General features: G+C 37.9%; 1 protein-coding gene across 1 annotated transcript; it reads right to left on the minus strand.

Annotated features, from left to right (window-relative positions):
- Window positions 1-1,116: 1,116 nt before the first annotated feature.
- LOC148357929 (high affinity immunoglobulin gamma Fc receptor I-like) lies at window positions 1,117-13,889 on the minus strand. Its single transcript, XM_088345820.1, has 5 exons — window positions 13,808-13,889; window positions 13,704-13,739; window positions 9,335-9,613; window positions 6,385-6,651; window positions 1,117-3,551 (listed from the first exon to the last, which is right to left on the minus strand). The coding sequence occupies exons 1-5, from the start codon at window positions 13,830-13,832 to the stop codon at window positions 3,280-3,282; spliced, it is 879 nt and encodes a 292-aa protein (XP_088201946.1). The 5' UTR covers window positions 13,833-13,889; the 3' UTR covers window positions 1,117-3,279.
- Between the last annotated feature and the right edge of the window lie 159 nt (window positions 13,890-14,048).

Raw genomic sequence — 14,048 nt, forward strand, 5'->3', positions numbered from 1 at the left:
CTTCCCTGAATTAGCCGCAGGGCTGAACATTTTGGAAAAAAGTAGTGGCTTATAGTCCGGAATTTACGGTACTACGTTCTGATGTAAACCTGCAGGCGTTTTAAGAGAAAGGAGAGAGTGTAGGTAATAATATGTCTAGTGTTATCAATATTTATCCGTGACGCTAGAGTTAAGTACTCATAGAACTATCCACTGAGAAAAAAGTCATTTTTTTAAATCAAAAAGTTGTTTTTTTTTCGAATCAGTCAAAGTTTTTTGTGTTTTCAAAACATTATTACTGTGATGACAAATATGTTTCTCAATTCCATTTTACTCAGTTCAAATACGATTGATCTAAAGCCCAAACGTAGGGTATGCACACTTGTACTACCACCTTACTTCAATTGAATTTAGTTCCCCTGTGTTTACACCCCAATTATATGCCAATCTGATATGGTTTTTATACTTGATCAATTTGTTAAACTCTTCATATTGTTTGTTAATTACAGGAGTAAATGCTAAATTGTGTTGGAGTTTTGTGGATGATATGGAAAATACTGCCATATTTTTCAAGATGATTTAAAAAAAAAAGACCAGCGACATGTATTTACCTAATCCCTTATATATCACAGTTTATGGGGATAACAAGCCCCCGTGATAAGCAAAAAATTATCTAGTAGACTTCCCTCCTCATTTTTAACATGCGCTCTTCCAGTCACCGCTCCCAGCAATAGTCTTTTGGGGATAATGGATCGTGGCTGCGCGGGTGTTGTTCATTTCAAGATCATGACACACATTTGCTCTCTCAGCTCCCACTCTCTGTAATAGTCGACTGGGGATAACAGATCGTAGGCGGGCCACAGTGGCATGCTTTAGTAGTCTGAAATGGGAAAAAAAAGCACTCTACCACCCCTCGCTCACAGCACTATACAACCAGGGAAAAGGGATCACGGTAGTTTTTGTTTTTGAATCTTAAAAAGTGCCTGACATTGTCATCATACAAAAGAGTAAACAACAGAATAACGCAGGAAATTAATATACTGAACATTTTTTGCTATTTACGTATTTTTGCCCACACAGTGAACCCCCTTTTATTGCTGGGGTGACGTTTCCTAGAGAACCCAATGATAGGCCAACTCCATGAAGTAGAAATCTTTATTATTTTCACAATTATTATGCAATTAAATACTCCATCGTACATTGAAACCAAAGAACAAACCCTTTTAACAGGCCGAAGCATTCCTTTAACAAAAATAAAAGCATTTTATGTATACCTGTAAACCTCTAGTTTTTACTAAAACCAACTTTTTTTTGGTTTATTTTTCAGGACGACTTTCTGTTTTCTCTATTCTTTAACATTAGCTTCTGGCACCATGAGTAAAAATAGAGTCATGATGTGGTAAATGTAATGCCTGAGTCACTAGTGATTAGGTATTGAAGTTCTTACCATGACCAAGGTTCGAATTCCATTGCTTACGATGCTTTGTGATTTTGGTCAGACCGATTGATAATTGCACTAATATATGGCAAAAATATATAAATGCACAACTACTATACACAAATTAGTACAGTAGCTCTAACTATAGTTTTGACTCCATGCGCCTTATTGTCAGTGAGCCTCTTATATGAAAAATGTATAACAAGGTGCGCCCTGTAATCTGCTGGTCTGACAAGATATGCTAGGCTAATTCAAAAAAATAATTGTCGGTACAATTGATCATTGGTGGCATGACATAATACAGGAAAATCTAGTGATCAATGAATACATACTGTCCCTTTATAGCAGGGGTCTCCAACCTTATTCAAGCTGAGAGCTACTTTTAGTTACTAAATAGCACTAAAGGCACCCATTTTGATGTGAATTTCTGAAATAGCAACTAAGCTCGATGGCTAGCTAAAGAGCTTAAAAGGTAGCTTGATAGTTTGCTAAAAGAGTAAAAAGCTAAAAAAGCTAGCCAGCAAGCTAAAAAGGAGGCCAAAATTCAACTTGATAATTCGCCAAAAAGATGACATGTTAGCTAGATAGCATACAAAAAAAGCAAAAAGCTAGCTTAACAGCTTGCTAAATTGCAAAAAAGGTAGGAAGATAGGTAGCTACAAAGCTAAAAAAGTAGCCAGATACCTAGCTAAAAAAAAACCTGCACATTTTTGCTCATTCGCGTTATTCAACCCATAAATTGGAATTCAGTTAGCTGTATTTTTTGTAAAATAAATCAATAAAAAGACGATTAAATACATTTGTTTAATATGTGTATAGAGCCTCATTCTATTCTTTTAACACTAGAATGGATGGTTTTTGTTCATAAAGCCAATGAACTAGAATTTACTCTTTTGAAATTCTGAAATAGCCATTTTATTATCGCCATGACTACTCATTAACTTCACCCGCTCGTTTGGCGCCAGCTGCTCCTTGTTGCCAAATTGATTCCCTTCCTATTTATACCCAGTACGCCAGTCATTCCTGGTGAGTCCGTCAGCGAACCTCTGTATGCGCTAGGCAAGCACTTTGACTCTGGCTCGTCTGTTCCTGATTCCCCGTTTGTCTCTGGCTATCGACCTGTTTTGTCCTTTTGACCACGCTCTGATCCCCCGCTCCGGCTACAACCCGTTTTTGACCACCGACCATGCTCCGATCCTCCACTCCGACTATCGACACGTTTTGCCCGTTCGATCACGCTACGATCTACCGCTTCGGGATATCCTCTTCCGCATTCCGATCACGCTCCGATCCCGCGAGCGGCTTGCTTCCCTCGTCCAGCGAGCACCGGATCGCTGGCGTTATTTTCCTCTATATCTCAATAAACTTGTGATCAAACGTTACGCGTTTGGGTCTACCATTTGTCCTGGTCCTGACATTTCAGACTGACCAGGTGTGAATGAGAGCACTGAGTTTAAATAGGAAGGAATCCAATCAAGCAACGAGCTGCAGCTGGCGCCAAACGGGCGGGGCCAAGCGAGGGCAATGGGCAACCGTGACAATTATGTTAATTATATGTTATTACTAAATTATTACCAGGTGAATTATTAAAAATAGGGTTAAATATGCTCGGTCAACCAATTAAAAAAAAAAATCACACTGACCCAGCACTGGTGAGCCATTTTCAGAGCAGGTCAACGGGCTCCTATACTGTCTTTTAGGGGGCATCACTTTGGAGACCCCAGCTTTATAGCAAATCTCGCTATGCATTATGTTTAAGGCCGTTTTTTTTAAAGACCTGGTAACAAAAGTGAGTACACTCTAAAGTAAAAGTTCCTAAAGTTCCATAATTAGTGTGTTTTTAAGACACTTTCACATCCTTGTTACTCCGCAAACTCAGTAGCTTCGCTCCACCTGCACAGACCGAGCTGGGGCACTTTGGCCTTGCAGCTGTACTTTCCCGGTTTCAGTTTGACCAGCCTGCTTTTCTCTGACAGGGCCGTCCCCAACCGTTTATTATTTCTGTAGAAATAATAAAGTATGGGAGGTGCAGGAGCACGGGCGTTGTACTGAAGTTGGCAAACCAGCTCCATTTGATCCATTAGGTGCAAGTCATTGTCCGTGACCACTTCGAGCACAGGCTTGGTCATGACCTCTGTGGGGAAATAAGCACGCATGAAAATGGGTCGGTGGTTAAAAAAGTGAGAAAGGTGTAGAAGAAATATGGTCTGGTACACGGTACAACCCAAAAAAAGTTTGCTATCCTGGCTGAATTAAGCCTCGAGTCGCTTGCATGAAAGAGGGTTAAATTTTGCTCTGCTCAGTTACTATGGTGATTTTTTCTCTACAGCTAGCTTGCTCTGAACAGGCCAACAACATACCTGTCAACCTGTACGTTTTTGCCGTACAAAGTATGTTTATTATGCATTTTAAGACGTGTACGACGAACAAGAAAATCTGTACGGAAAAACGCAAATTTGTGGTAGTTGTGTAGTGACAGGAAGTCCGTCTCTTTTTAACTTATTAAAGAGAGCCGGACTTCATTTTTGGAACTTTTTCTATAATATACCTCATTCATGTGGAGCAGCTCAGTATCTCACAACAAAATGTTAATTAACAGTATATATGATATAACGAAATACATGTACAATATAACATGTTAAACTACATAAATAAACACACTTGAAAAAAAAATATGGTGTAAGATTATTTTGTAAGGGAAAATACGACAGTTTGTAAGGGTATGCAACAACTAGGCTAAGATTTCCCCCGAGTATACATCTGGAACTTCGACTGTGTCTCACGTGTGAAAGATGAATGGGTTTTATAACCCCCTCTACTCTTCACAACACGTTTTCTCCTTGGATTGACACAATCCTTGTAATTCAGCCTTTTTGACCTCAAAATGTGAGAATTTCTCCAAACGGTGAGCGATGCCTGTGGAGTGCATGTGTTGTAGAAAAGAGCAGCTTGCCGTTTTCCTCGGTGCCACCACGACAAAAAAAAGAACAAGCTGCTCAATACAGTGTCGTGAAAAAATATTTGCTCTCTTCCGGATTTCTGTGTTTTTTTTACATATTTATAACTCATAAAGGTTTCAGAACATCAAACCATTTTTAACACAGAGACAACCCCAGGAAAAACAAAACGCTGTTTTGAAATGTTTCATAAAAAAATCCAAATCTATCTGGCCCTGTATGAAAATGTGATTTCCCTGTGAACCTAATAGTGGCTTGGGCCACCTTTGAAATCATACATTTCAAACGCACTCGAAGTTTTGGGGCACAAACTGATGGCCGGACATTCTTCTTCAGGGTCTTCTGGTCAGGACCAGAATTCATTATTCCGTTAAACACAGCAAGCTGTCCTGATCTTGAGGTAGCAAAGCAGCTCGATACATCCCACTGACACCACCATGTTTTACTATTGGCATCATGTTCTTTTTGTCAATCGCACTGCCATTTTTACGGTATATGTAATGGGTCGCACACCTTTCAAAAAGTTCAATTCTTGACTCAGCAGTCCACAGAATGTTCCTTCAAAAGTCTTGAGGATAATCAAGATGCTTTATGGCAAATGTGAGAAGACTCTATGTGTTCTTTTGTGACAAGTGGTCTTCGCCTGGGTGTCAGTTCAAGTGTCATGGTTGCCATGAAATGAAATGAAATGATCTGCATTTTTATATAGCGCTTTTCAAGTCAAGACTTCCCAAAGCGCTTTACCGTGTGCTTCACATTTCCCAATAGCGGCCGTGCAGCCATGTAAGGCGCTAACCTGCTTATTGGGGGTATTAGGGGTTCAAGTGTCTTACCCAAGGACACTTCGACATGTAACACGTAGGAGCCGGGATTCGAACTGCAACCTCTTGGTCCCAAGACGAGCGCTCTACCTCCTGAGCCACTGCCGCCCTCCCAATTGGTTCCCCGCTGTGTGGCGCCAGGTTCTGTCACGGTTGCCATTGCCCAATTGGCCCCACCCACTGACACCAGCTGAAACGCGTTGACAGATTGCTGCCGGACTACTTAAACGCAGTCTTGCGAGTTGCCTGGTGTCAGAGCGTCTGCGGAACTCCTGCAAGACTCTGTGTGATATGCCAAAGCATGTGAATTTGCCTGTGTTCGATCCTGTTTTATTTTTGGCCCGATCTGTTTGATTTCAATCTACTTCCGCGACCATCGATCCCCGGATCGAGTGTGCGCTGTGCGTGCATTCCTCTTCTCCCCAATAAATTGTGAGTAACGTTACGCGATTGGGTTCTCATTCCTGTTTCCTGTCCTGGTTTGTGACGTCATGTCATTTTTGGCCAGTGACTTTCTTATAGTCGAGTCATGAACACTGACCTTAACTGAGGCCAGCAAGACCTGCTGTTCCTTGGGTGATTTTCGAGGTTCTCTTGTAACCTCCAGGATGAGCAGCGATCGCACTCTTTGAGAAATCTTAGTTGGTCAACCACTCCTGGGAAGGTTTTCCACTGTACCCAGTTTTCTCTACTTGTGGATGAAGGCTCTGACAGTGGTTCGCTGGAGCCCTACAGCCTTCGAAATTGCACTTTTATAAAACTGATAGATTTCAACCACTTTTTTTCCCAATTTCACCTCGAATTTCTTTGGACCATGGTATGTCGATTGTGTTCTTGAGATTTTGTAGCGTACATCACTAAAACAGAATCAATGTAAGTGATTTTTTGATTCAACACAGGTGGTGGCAATCAATTTTGGGTGTGGCCTGTAAAATTGAACTCAGTTTTCAGATTTTTTGGTGACTCAATAAATGGAATCAACATTTCAAAACTGCATTTTGTATTTCCTTGGGTTATCTCTGTGTGAAATTAAAACGGGTTTGATGATCTGAAATAATTACATTAATACAGAATTCAGGATGTGGCAACAACTGTTTTACGGCACTGTATTTAAGGTCCCGAATAAAAAGCGTCTTTTAGAATTTTTGGTGTGTATAATAAGGACTCGACCAAAACTGCACACACTGACCTGAAACGTTGACTTGAAGGTCTGTCGAAACGACCGAATGGATTTGTTTCCCGCTGTCCCAGGAAACTCTGCAGGAGTAAAGTCCTTGGTCGTCCATGCTCATGAGGCGCAATGCGAATTTTGGGCTGCTTTGCCTCATAACTTCTATGCCGTTTTTGTACAAAATCACCTGTTGAGATCGATGGCGGCTTCGGAATCGGCAGGTCATGTTTAAAGTTTCGCCGACCAGGCCGGGGAGCTGCGGGACTTGCAAGATGGACCAACCTCCTGAAGAGAAAGGTGTGGATCATTGTTACGGCAAGGACTGAAGCAGAAGGATGGCATCTTCTGTTCTGCCGTCATTCTCAACAAACTCTTCCAAAAAGATCCCCTTTGTTCCCGTGAGGTAAACCAAGAAAATATTACACAACATCACATCAAACTGTTTTTGGTGCAGGGGCAAATAATATGTCATTTCTGAAATGCTACGGAAGATTTTGCGGTCCTCTAAATAAGTTGATTGTTCTTCATTCATTTGTGTACCTGCAGTATATCACAAAAGTGAGTACACCACTCACATTTCTGCAGAGATCTCATCAAAATATTTAAATGAAGAAACATTGGTTTGATGCAATGCAAGGTAGTCTGTGTAAAGCTTATGACGCAGTGTAAATTTATTTTTCCCCTCCAAAAAGTCAAAATATAGCCGTTAATAGCTAAACCCCTGGTAACAAAAGTGAGAACACTCTAAAGTAAAAGTTCCTAAAGTTCAATAATTAGTGTGGCCAATATGATTTTTCAGAACCACTTTAATCCTCCTGGGCATGGATTTCACCAGAGCCTCACAAATTGCAACCGCAATGCTTTCTATAATAGATATGAAACAGCTAAGTTCCCATATTCAGTAAAACATTGTTTTACAAAAAAGTAAAAGGTAGAAGACTTTTGAAACATAAAGTGAATTTATTTAAATTGTTAAAGGTACATTGTGTAACATTTGACCACTGGATGGCACTGTATTGTCTGATGCCAACAAAGACCTGTGCAAAATGAGCGCAGCAATATGCCAGACAAACATGGCGGCGACTACTAGGTATAGATTTAGCTATGTAAAAGGAATACAAATTTCCTTACCTCTGATTATTTATAAAAAGCAACATTGGTATGGTAGTTCATGTATTTTTTGCCTAGTTTTCGAATCAATGTTTTTTGTTGTACTACTAGGAGGCACTAAATATTACAAACTGTCCCTTTAACAGATGTACATCTGATGGACGATACAAAACATTATATTTTAGTGGAAGAAAAATATATTGAGTAACGCCCTCAATAATCGTTTTCTAATCAAATCTCACATAACCAAATTACAAAATAATTGTGAGCCTCCGAAAAGACCCCCAGCCCTCCAGCTATGGCACACTTTTTATGCCATTCATTTACTAGTCCAGTCCCCGTAAGTTATTCCACCATGTAGCCCCCAAGCTAAGATGATTTTCACTGCCCTGCATTAAAGAGACAATGTGTATTTTTTGAAAACGAAACGTCCTTGTGTAGTGCAACTGAAAACGAGTGCTAAAAAGCACCAGGATGTATACAAACTACAGAGACTCAGAGGGACCAAAAAAACATTTTACTTAAAAAAAATTCACCGACTTTTTGGAGGTTTTGGGGATCCGTAGAAGCAAGACAGTGGACAATTATGTCAGCTCCCTTTAGCCGAGGCTAAAGATAATTTCTCAAATGACGAGTGTTCGAACAAAAAATGGATGTTTATGTGATGGTATTTTGCTTATTTAAATTAATATGTTTTTTTTTAATGTATTACGTTTTTTTAACCACGAGAAGGTGGGGGAAAAAAACACACCGACCCTTTAAATAAATAAAAAAAAATTGTAGATAATCTAAAAATAAGAATTCCTGCCGGAAGATTGCAGAAGAAATTCAAGGTTACAATGCCAAAAACATCTTATTTCAAAGGGACAGTGTGTATTCTGTCTCTTTTTTCTTTCCTTTTACCTTTACATTTATTTTACCTTTTCTTTCATTACTCTTTTAATTTTCTTTTTAATTGCTTGTTTTATTTTTCAGTATTTTATTTTTTTCTTGCTTTTTTTCTCTTTTTTCTTCTATTTGATTCACTTTTCATGGTCCAAAAATGTTTGCGTGTCTTTTTATGCTATTTATTTCCCTTTTATTTTCTTTGTTATTGTATGTGTGTGTCTTGCTGTCGGTCACCCCTCTTGAGGGATATGAGCAAGGTAGATAGATAGATAGATGATTCACTTTTTGTTGATTTCTTTTTCTTTTCTTGTAAGATTATTTTTTGCTTGCATTTTCCCCCTTCTTTTTTTGTTGTGTTGCATTTAATTTCACTTTTTTTCTTCTTTTCTGTTTTTTTATCCTCTATTTTCACAAACTTTTTTTCAAAAGAGTCGTTACTTGGAGTCTTCATAGTTTGTATTCTTCCTATGTCGTTTTGGATTGCATGACACCATACTGTGACATTTAAAAGGGACGGTGAGTAATATTTAGTGCCGCCTAGTGGTAAAAGAAAAAGTTTCATTCAGTAAAAAAAAAACAAAAAAACTAATGATTAGAATACAATACAAACATACCGATTTAAAATTTGATTAAAAAAAATCATAAGTCGAGAAATTTGCATTTCTTTTACATAGTAAAATCCATACTTAGTAGTCACCGCCATGTTTGTCCGGCATCTTGCTGCCACACTGTGCTCTTGGCATTGGTTTACGTCCGCATTTGATGATACAGTTCCATTTAGTGGTCGAATATTACACACTTGGGCTTTATTATTTTTTTACAACTTTTCTGCTGCTTTGGGTAGTGAGATTAAAAAAAAGTAGTCAAATAATGGTTTAATATTACACACTGTCCCTTTAAGTAGCAACTGAAGTGTCTTAAGAGATTATTTTAACCTCTATGACGTGAAAAAGAAAATATGGTGGCTTACCGTCTATATGTATTTCAACAGGCAGGCTTTCGAGTGTATGGATCTTCCCGATGGCCGAATCTCTGAAACCTCTGCACTGATAGGTTCCGGTGTCGCTAATCGAGCCCATCAGGCTCAATAATTTCCCATTATGCCCGAGCTGCTTGGAATCTTTCGACCACAAATAATTCCACGTGGACCTGTTCCCGTCTGGAATGTCGCATCTAAACTTGACGGGTTCCCCAGAGAAGACCCGAGGATATCCCGATTCCAACTCTAATTTTGCTCTGTAGGAAGTATCTACATAAGAATAAAATGGTAAGAAAAATATGAACAGGGGAAAAATAAATGTTAGGTTCAAATTTACTGTGTTTATTCGTGTATTTTTTACCTACAAAAGAGTATAGGTGCAAGTTATTATACGAGGTTTCATGGCAGAATGTTATCGTATTTGTGCAAAAAGTCTAAATATATACAGTGGCTTGCGAAACTATTCGGCCCCCTTGAACTTTGTGACCTTTTGCCACATTTCAGACTTCAAACATCAAGATATAAAACTGTAATTTCTTGTGAAGCATCAACAATTGGTTGGACACAGTCAGGAAGTGGAACACACTTTATTGGATATTTTAAACTTTTTTAATAAATAAAAAACTAGAAAGTGGGTGTGCAAAATGATTCAGCCCCTTTACTTTCAGTGCTGTAAACTCTCTCCAGAAGTTTAGTGAGGATCTCTGAATGATTCAATGTTAATCTAAATAACTAACGATGATGAATGGAATCCAACTGTGTGTAATCAAGTCTCTGTATAAACGCACCAGCACTGTGATACTCTCAGAGGTCTCAGAGAGCATCATGAAGAACGAGGAACACACCAGGCAGGTCCAAGATGCCGTTGTGGAGAAGTTTAAAGCTGGATTTGGAAACAGAAAGATTTCCCAAGCTTTAAAAATCCCAAGGAGCACTGTGCAAGCAAGAATAGTGAAATGGAAGGAGTATCAGTCCACTGCAAATCCACCAAGATTGGGCCGTCCCCCTAAACTTTCAGCTCATACAAGGAGAAAATATATCAGAGATGCAGCCAAGAGGCCCATGATCACTCTGGATGAACTGCAGAGGTCTACAGCTGAGGTGGGAGATTTTGTCCATTGGACAACAGTCAGTCGTATACTGCACAAATCTGGCCTTTATGGATGAGTGGCAAGAAGGAAGCCATTTCTAAAAGATATCCATAAAATAGTTTGCCACAAGCCACCTGGGAGACACACCGAACATGTGGAAGAAGGTGCTCTGGTCAGATGAGACCAAAATCGAACCTTTTGGCAACAATGCAAGATGTTATGTTTGGCGTAAAAGCAGCACAGCTCATCATCCTCAACACACCATCCCCACAGTCAAACATGGTGGTGGCAGCATCATGGTTTGGGCCTGTTTTTCTTCAGCAGGGACAGGGAAGACGGTTAAAATTGATGGGAAGATGGATGGAGACAAATAGAGGACCATTCTGGAAAAAAACCTGATGGAGTCAGCAAAAGACCTGAGACTGGGACGGTGATTTGTCTTCGAACAAGACAATGAACCAAAATATAAAGCTACATCTGTCACGGTCGCCATGACGACCAGTATGCCACGCCCCCGAACTCAAGCTGAAGCAGATCAGCTGATTGATGTTCTGCTATTTAAGGCTGGATTTTGGGTTTGGCGGGTGCTGGTTCATTACTCATTATTCACAATCCCGGTCTGTTATGCCTTGTCCTGTTTTAGTCTGTTATGCCTTGTCCTGTTGAGTTCGTGCCGGAGGAACTCTGTATTGTTCTGTTTTGCCTCGGAGTATTGGGCGACTTTTATTTTATTAAATAAAACCTATGGATCGTCAACGCATTTGAGTTCTCCCTTCATGCCTCCTGCCTCCGTTCTGGTCCGGTCACCTTCCACGCCACCACGTCTCGTGACAACATCGGAATATTGCACTAAAAAACATATCAAAGTGTTAGAATGGCCAAGTCAAAGTCCAGACCTCAACCGAATTGAGAACCTGTGGAAAGATCTGAAAACTACTGTTCAGAAATACTTTCCATCCAACCTCACTGAGCTCGAGCTGTTTTGCAAGGAGGAATTGGCAAAAGTATCAGTTTCTCGATGTGCAAAACTGACAGAGAATTACCCCAAGCGACTTGCAGCTGTAATCGCAGCAACAAGTGGCGCAACAAAGTATTAACTCAACGGGGATGAATCATTTCGCACACCCACTTTTTCTTTTTTTTTTTGTTAAAAAAGTTTAAAATATCCAATAAAGTGTTCTACTTCATGATTGTGTCCCACTTATTGTTAATTCTTCACAAGAAATTGCAGATTTATATCTTTATGTTTGAAGTCTGAAATGTGGCAAAAGGTCACAAAGTTCAAGGGGGCCAAATAGTTTCGCAAGCCACTGTAGCTGAACAGAATCGCAAACCATTGGATGCAACGGGAATCGAACCAGGGTCGCCGCGGTGAAAGCGTTGAACCCAGATGAATAAGAAAATGCATCAGGTTTTCTCATTATCACACTATTTTTAGTCACGATCAGAGAGGAATGTTGGAGAATGGAACAAACAGAAAGTTGTCCTGAAAAAAAAAAAAAAAAAAAAAAAAAATATATATATATATATATATATATATATATATATATATATATATATATATATATATATATATAAATATATGTATATGTAATATAGAAATACTACAAAAATACTGCTGCAGTAATACTATTATACAAAAATACTACTACAGAAGTATTACAACAGAAATACTACAAAAATACTACTATAGAAATACTTACAAAATACTTCTACAGGAAAAACTACAAAAATGCCACTACAGTTATACTACATTACAAAAATACTACTGCAGAAATATTGAGACAGAAATACAAAAATACTACCACAAAAAAATTACGACAGAAATACTACATAAATATTCAAGGCATTCTACAAAGATACTACTATACAACGAATTTACTACAAAAACACTTAAGACCTACTACAAAATACTACAATACTTTGGAAATAAAAATACACTACCTAAATACTACAAAAACACCACTACAGTAAAACTGTACTGTAATGCAAAAAACTACTCTTATAGATATTACAACAGAAGTACTACAAAAATACTATTACACAAATATTGCAAATAAAATACTACAAACATACTACATACAACACTAATGTTACTAAGTACGAAATGAATACTAGAGAAATGTGGAATTATTACAGAAATACAAAAAATGTTCCTACGGAAATACTTCTACAGAACAACTCCAAAAATACTTCTACAAAAATGTTACTCCTAAAATTTTACGAAAAGCAATTATAGGAATACTACAATAATCCTACAGATTTACTACAAATATTCTACAAATAAAAAATACGAGGAAAATACGACAGAAATTCCACAGATATATAAAAAAACGCAATTACAGTAATACTACAGCTTTTCAACATTTTTTATATAATAGAAATACTTCGAATATACTACAGAAGTACTACTATGGAATTATTACAGAAATCACAAATCTGTTCCTATGGAAACACTTACGACAAAAAAAAAAAATACGACAGAAATTCCACAGAAATATTACAAAAACACAATTACAGTAATACTACACATTTACAACAACTTTTCTACAACGGAAATACGACGAAAATACTACAGAAATACAATATAAATACTACAAAAAAGTACTGCAGAAAAACTACAAAAAAAAACTATAGTAATACTATAAAAATCCGACGGCAGACATACTAGAAAAAAATGCTAGAAAACTACAGCAATATAACAAAACTGAAGATCAAATTTAGTGCTTAAAACAGGGACCTCATAAATTATTTCACTTAAATTGTGAGTGTTTCGAATCAAATGAGATTAAAATAATGTATTTCAAAATAAATATACCAAGTAGACGTCTGCGTGTTTATTAATTCATAAATGAAAACAAATGTAGAATAGCTACACTAACCCTACCGTTTCGCGCGTCAGACTACCGCTTGACTCTTCTTAAAAACGCCTATTTTTTTTAATTTTTTTTTTAAATATCGACCGCTTTTACAAATTCAAACCTAAAAATAAACTTCATTCGAAACTAGTATTTTTAGTCTTCGGCTGCTTTATTTCAAAATCTTTAACGCGTTAATGAAGCGCTCTATTAAATCGATTTCTGTTTTGGTAATAGTGTGCCACTTCCGGTTTTCAACAAGCACGTTATTTTTATTTTTTATTTGTGTAATATTCCGAAGACAGATTGTTATTTTGCGCGTAAAAAAAGAGAATAAATATGTAAAATCGACTTCTTTTTATTGTTAAAAAAAGTTGGCATGTATAAATAGGGTAATTCAAAATGTCTTACCCATAGAGGGCAGCACTTGTGGCAACGTGGAGAGAACTAGAATACAAGAGTAAACAATATGAGTGATGCCGTTATATAAGTCATATATTTGGGTAGGTACTTACCAAGAAATGATATTGTTGCGATCATTGTGACTTTTCTATGTATTTTTTCATGGCGGGAGCCGACTTTTATTCCCCAAAAAGGAGGGAAGTGATTTTTTTCTAAAGTCATCCCACGGAATAAAGTACTTCCTCTTTCTCTTTCATTTCATTTTTACGCTAATAAGATGTAAGAAATCTATCATATTCTTTTTATAGGGAACCAGACCTTCTGACAGTCCTGAAAAATGATTAAACAACGTTT

This window comes from Urocampus carinirostris, chromosome 10 (assembly GCF_059441175.1).
Source record: "Urocampus carinirostris isolate Australia breed hairy pipefish chromosome 10, RoL_Ucar_1.0, whole genome shotgun sequence".
In the NCBI taxonomy this organism is placed as follows: Eukaryota; Metazoa; Chordata; class Actinopteri; order Syngnathiformes; family Syngnathidae; genus Urocampus; species Urocampus carinirostris.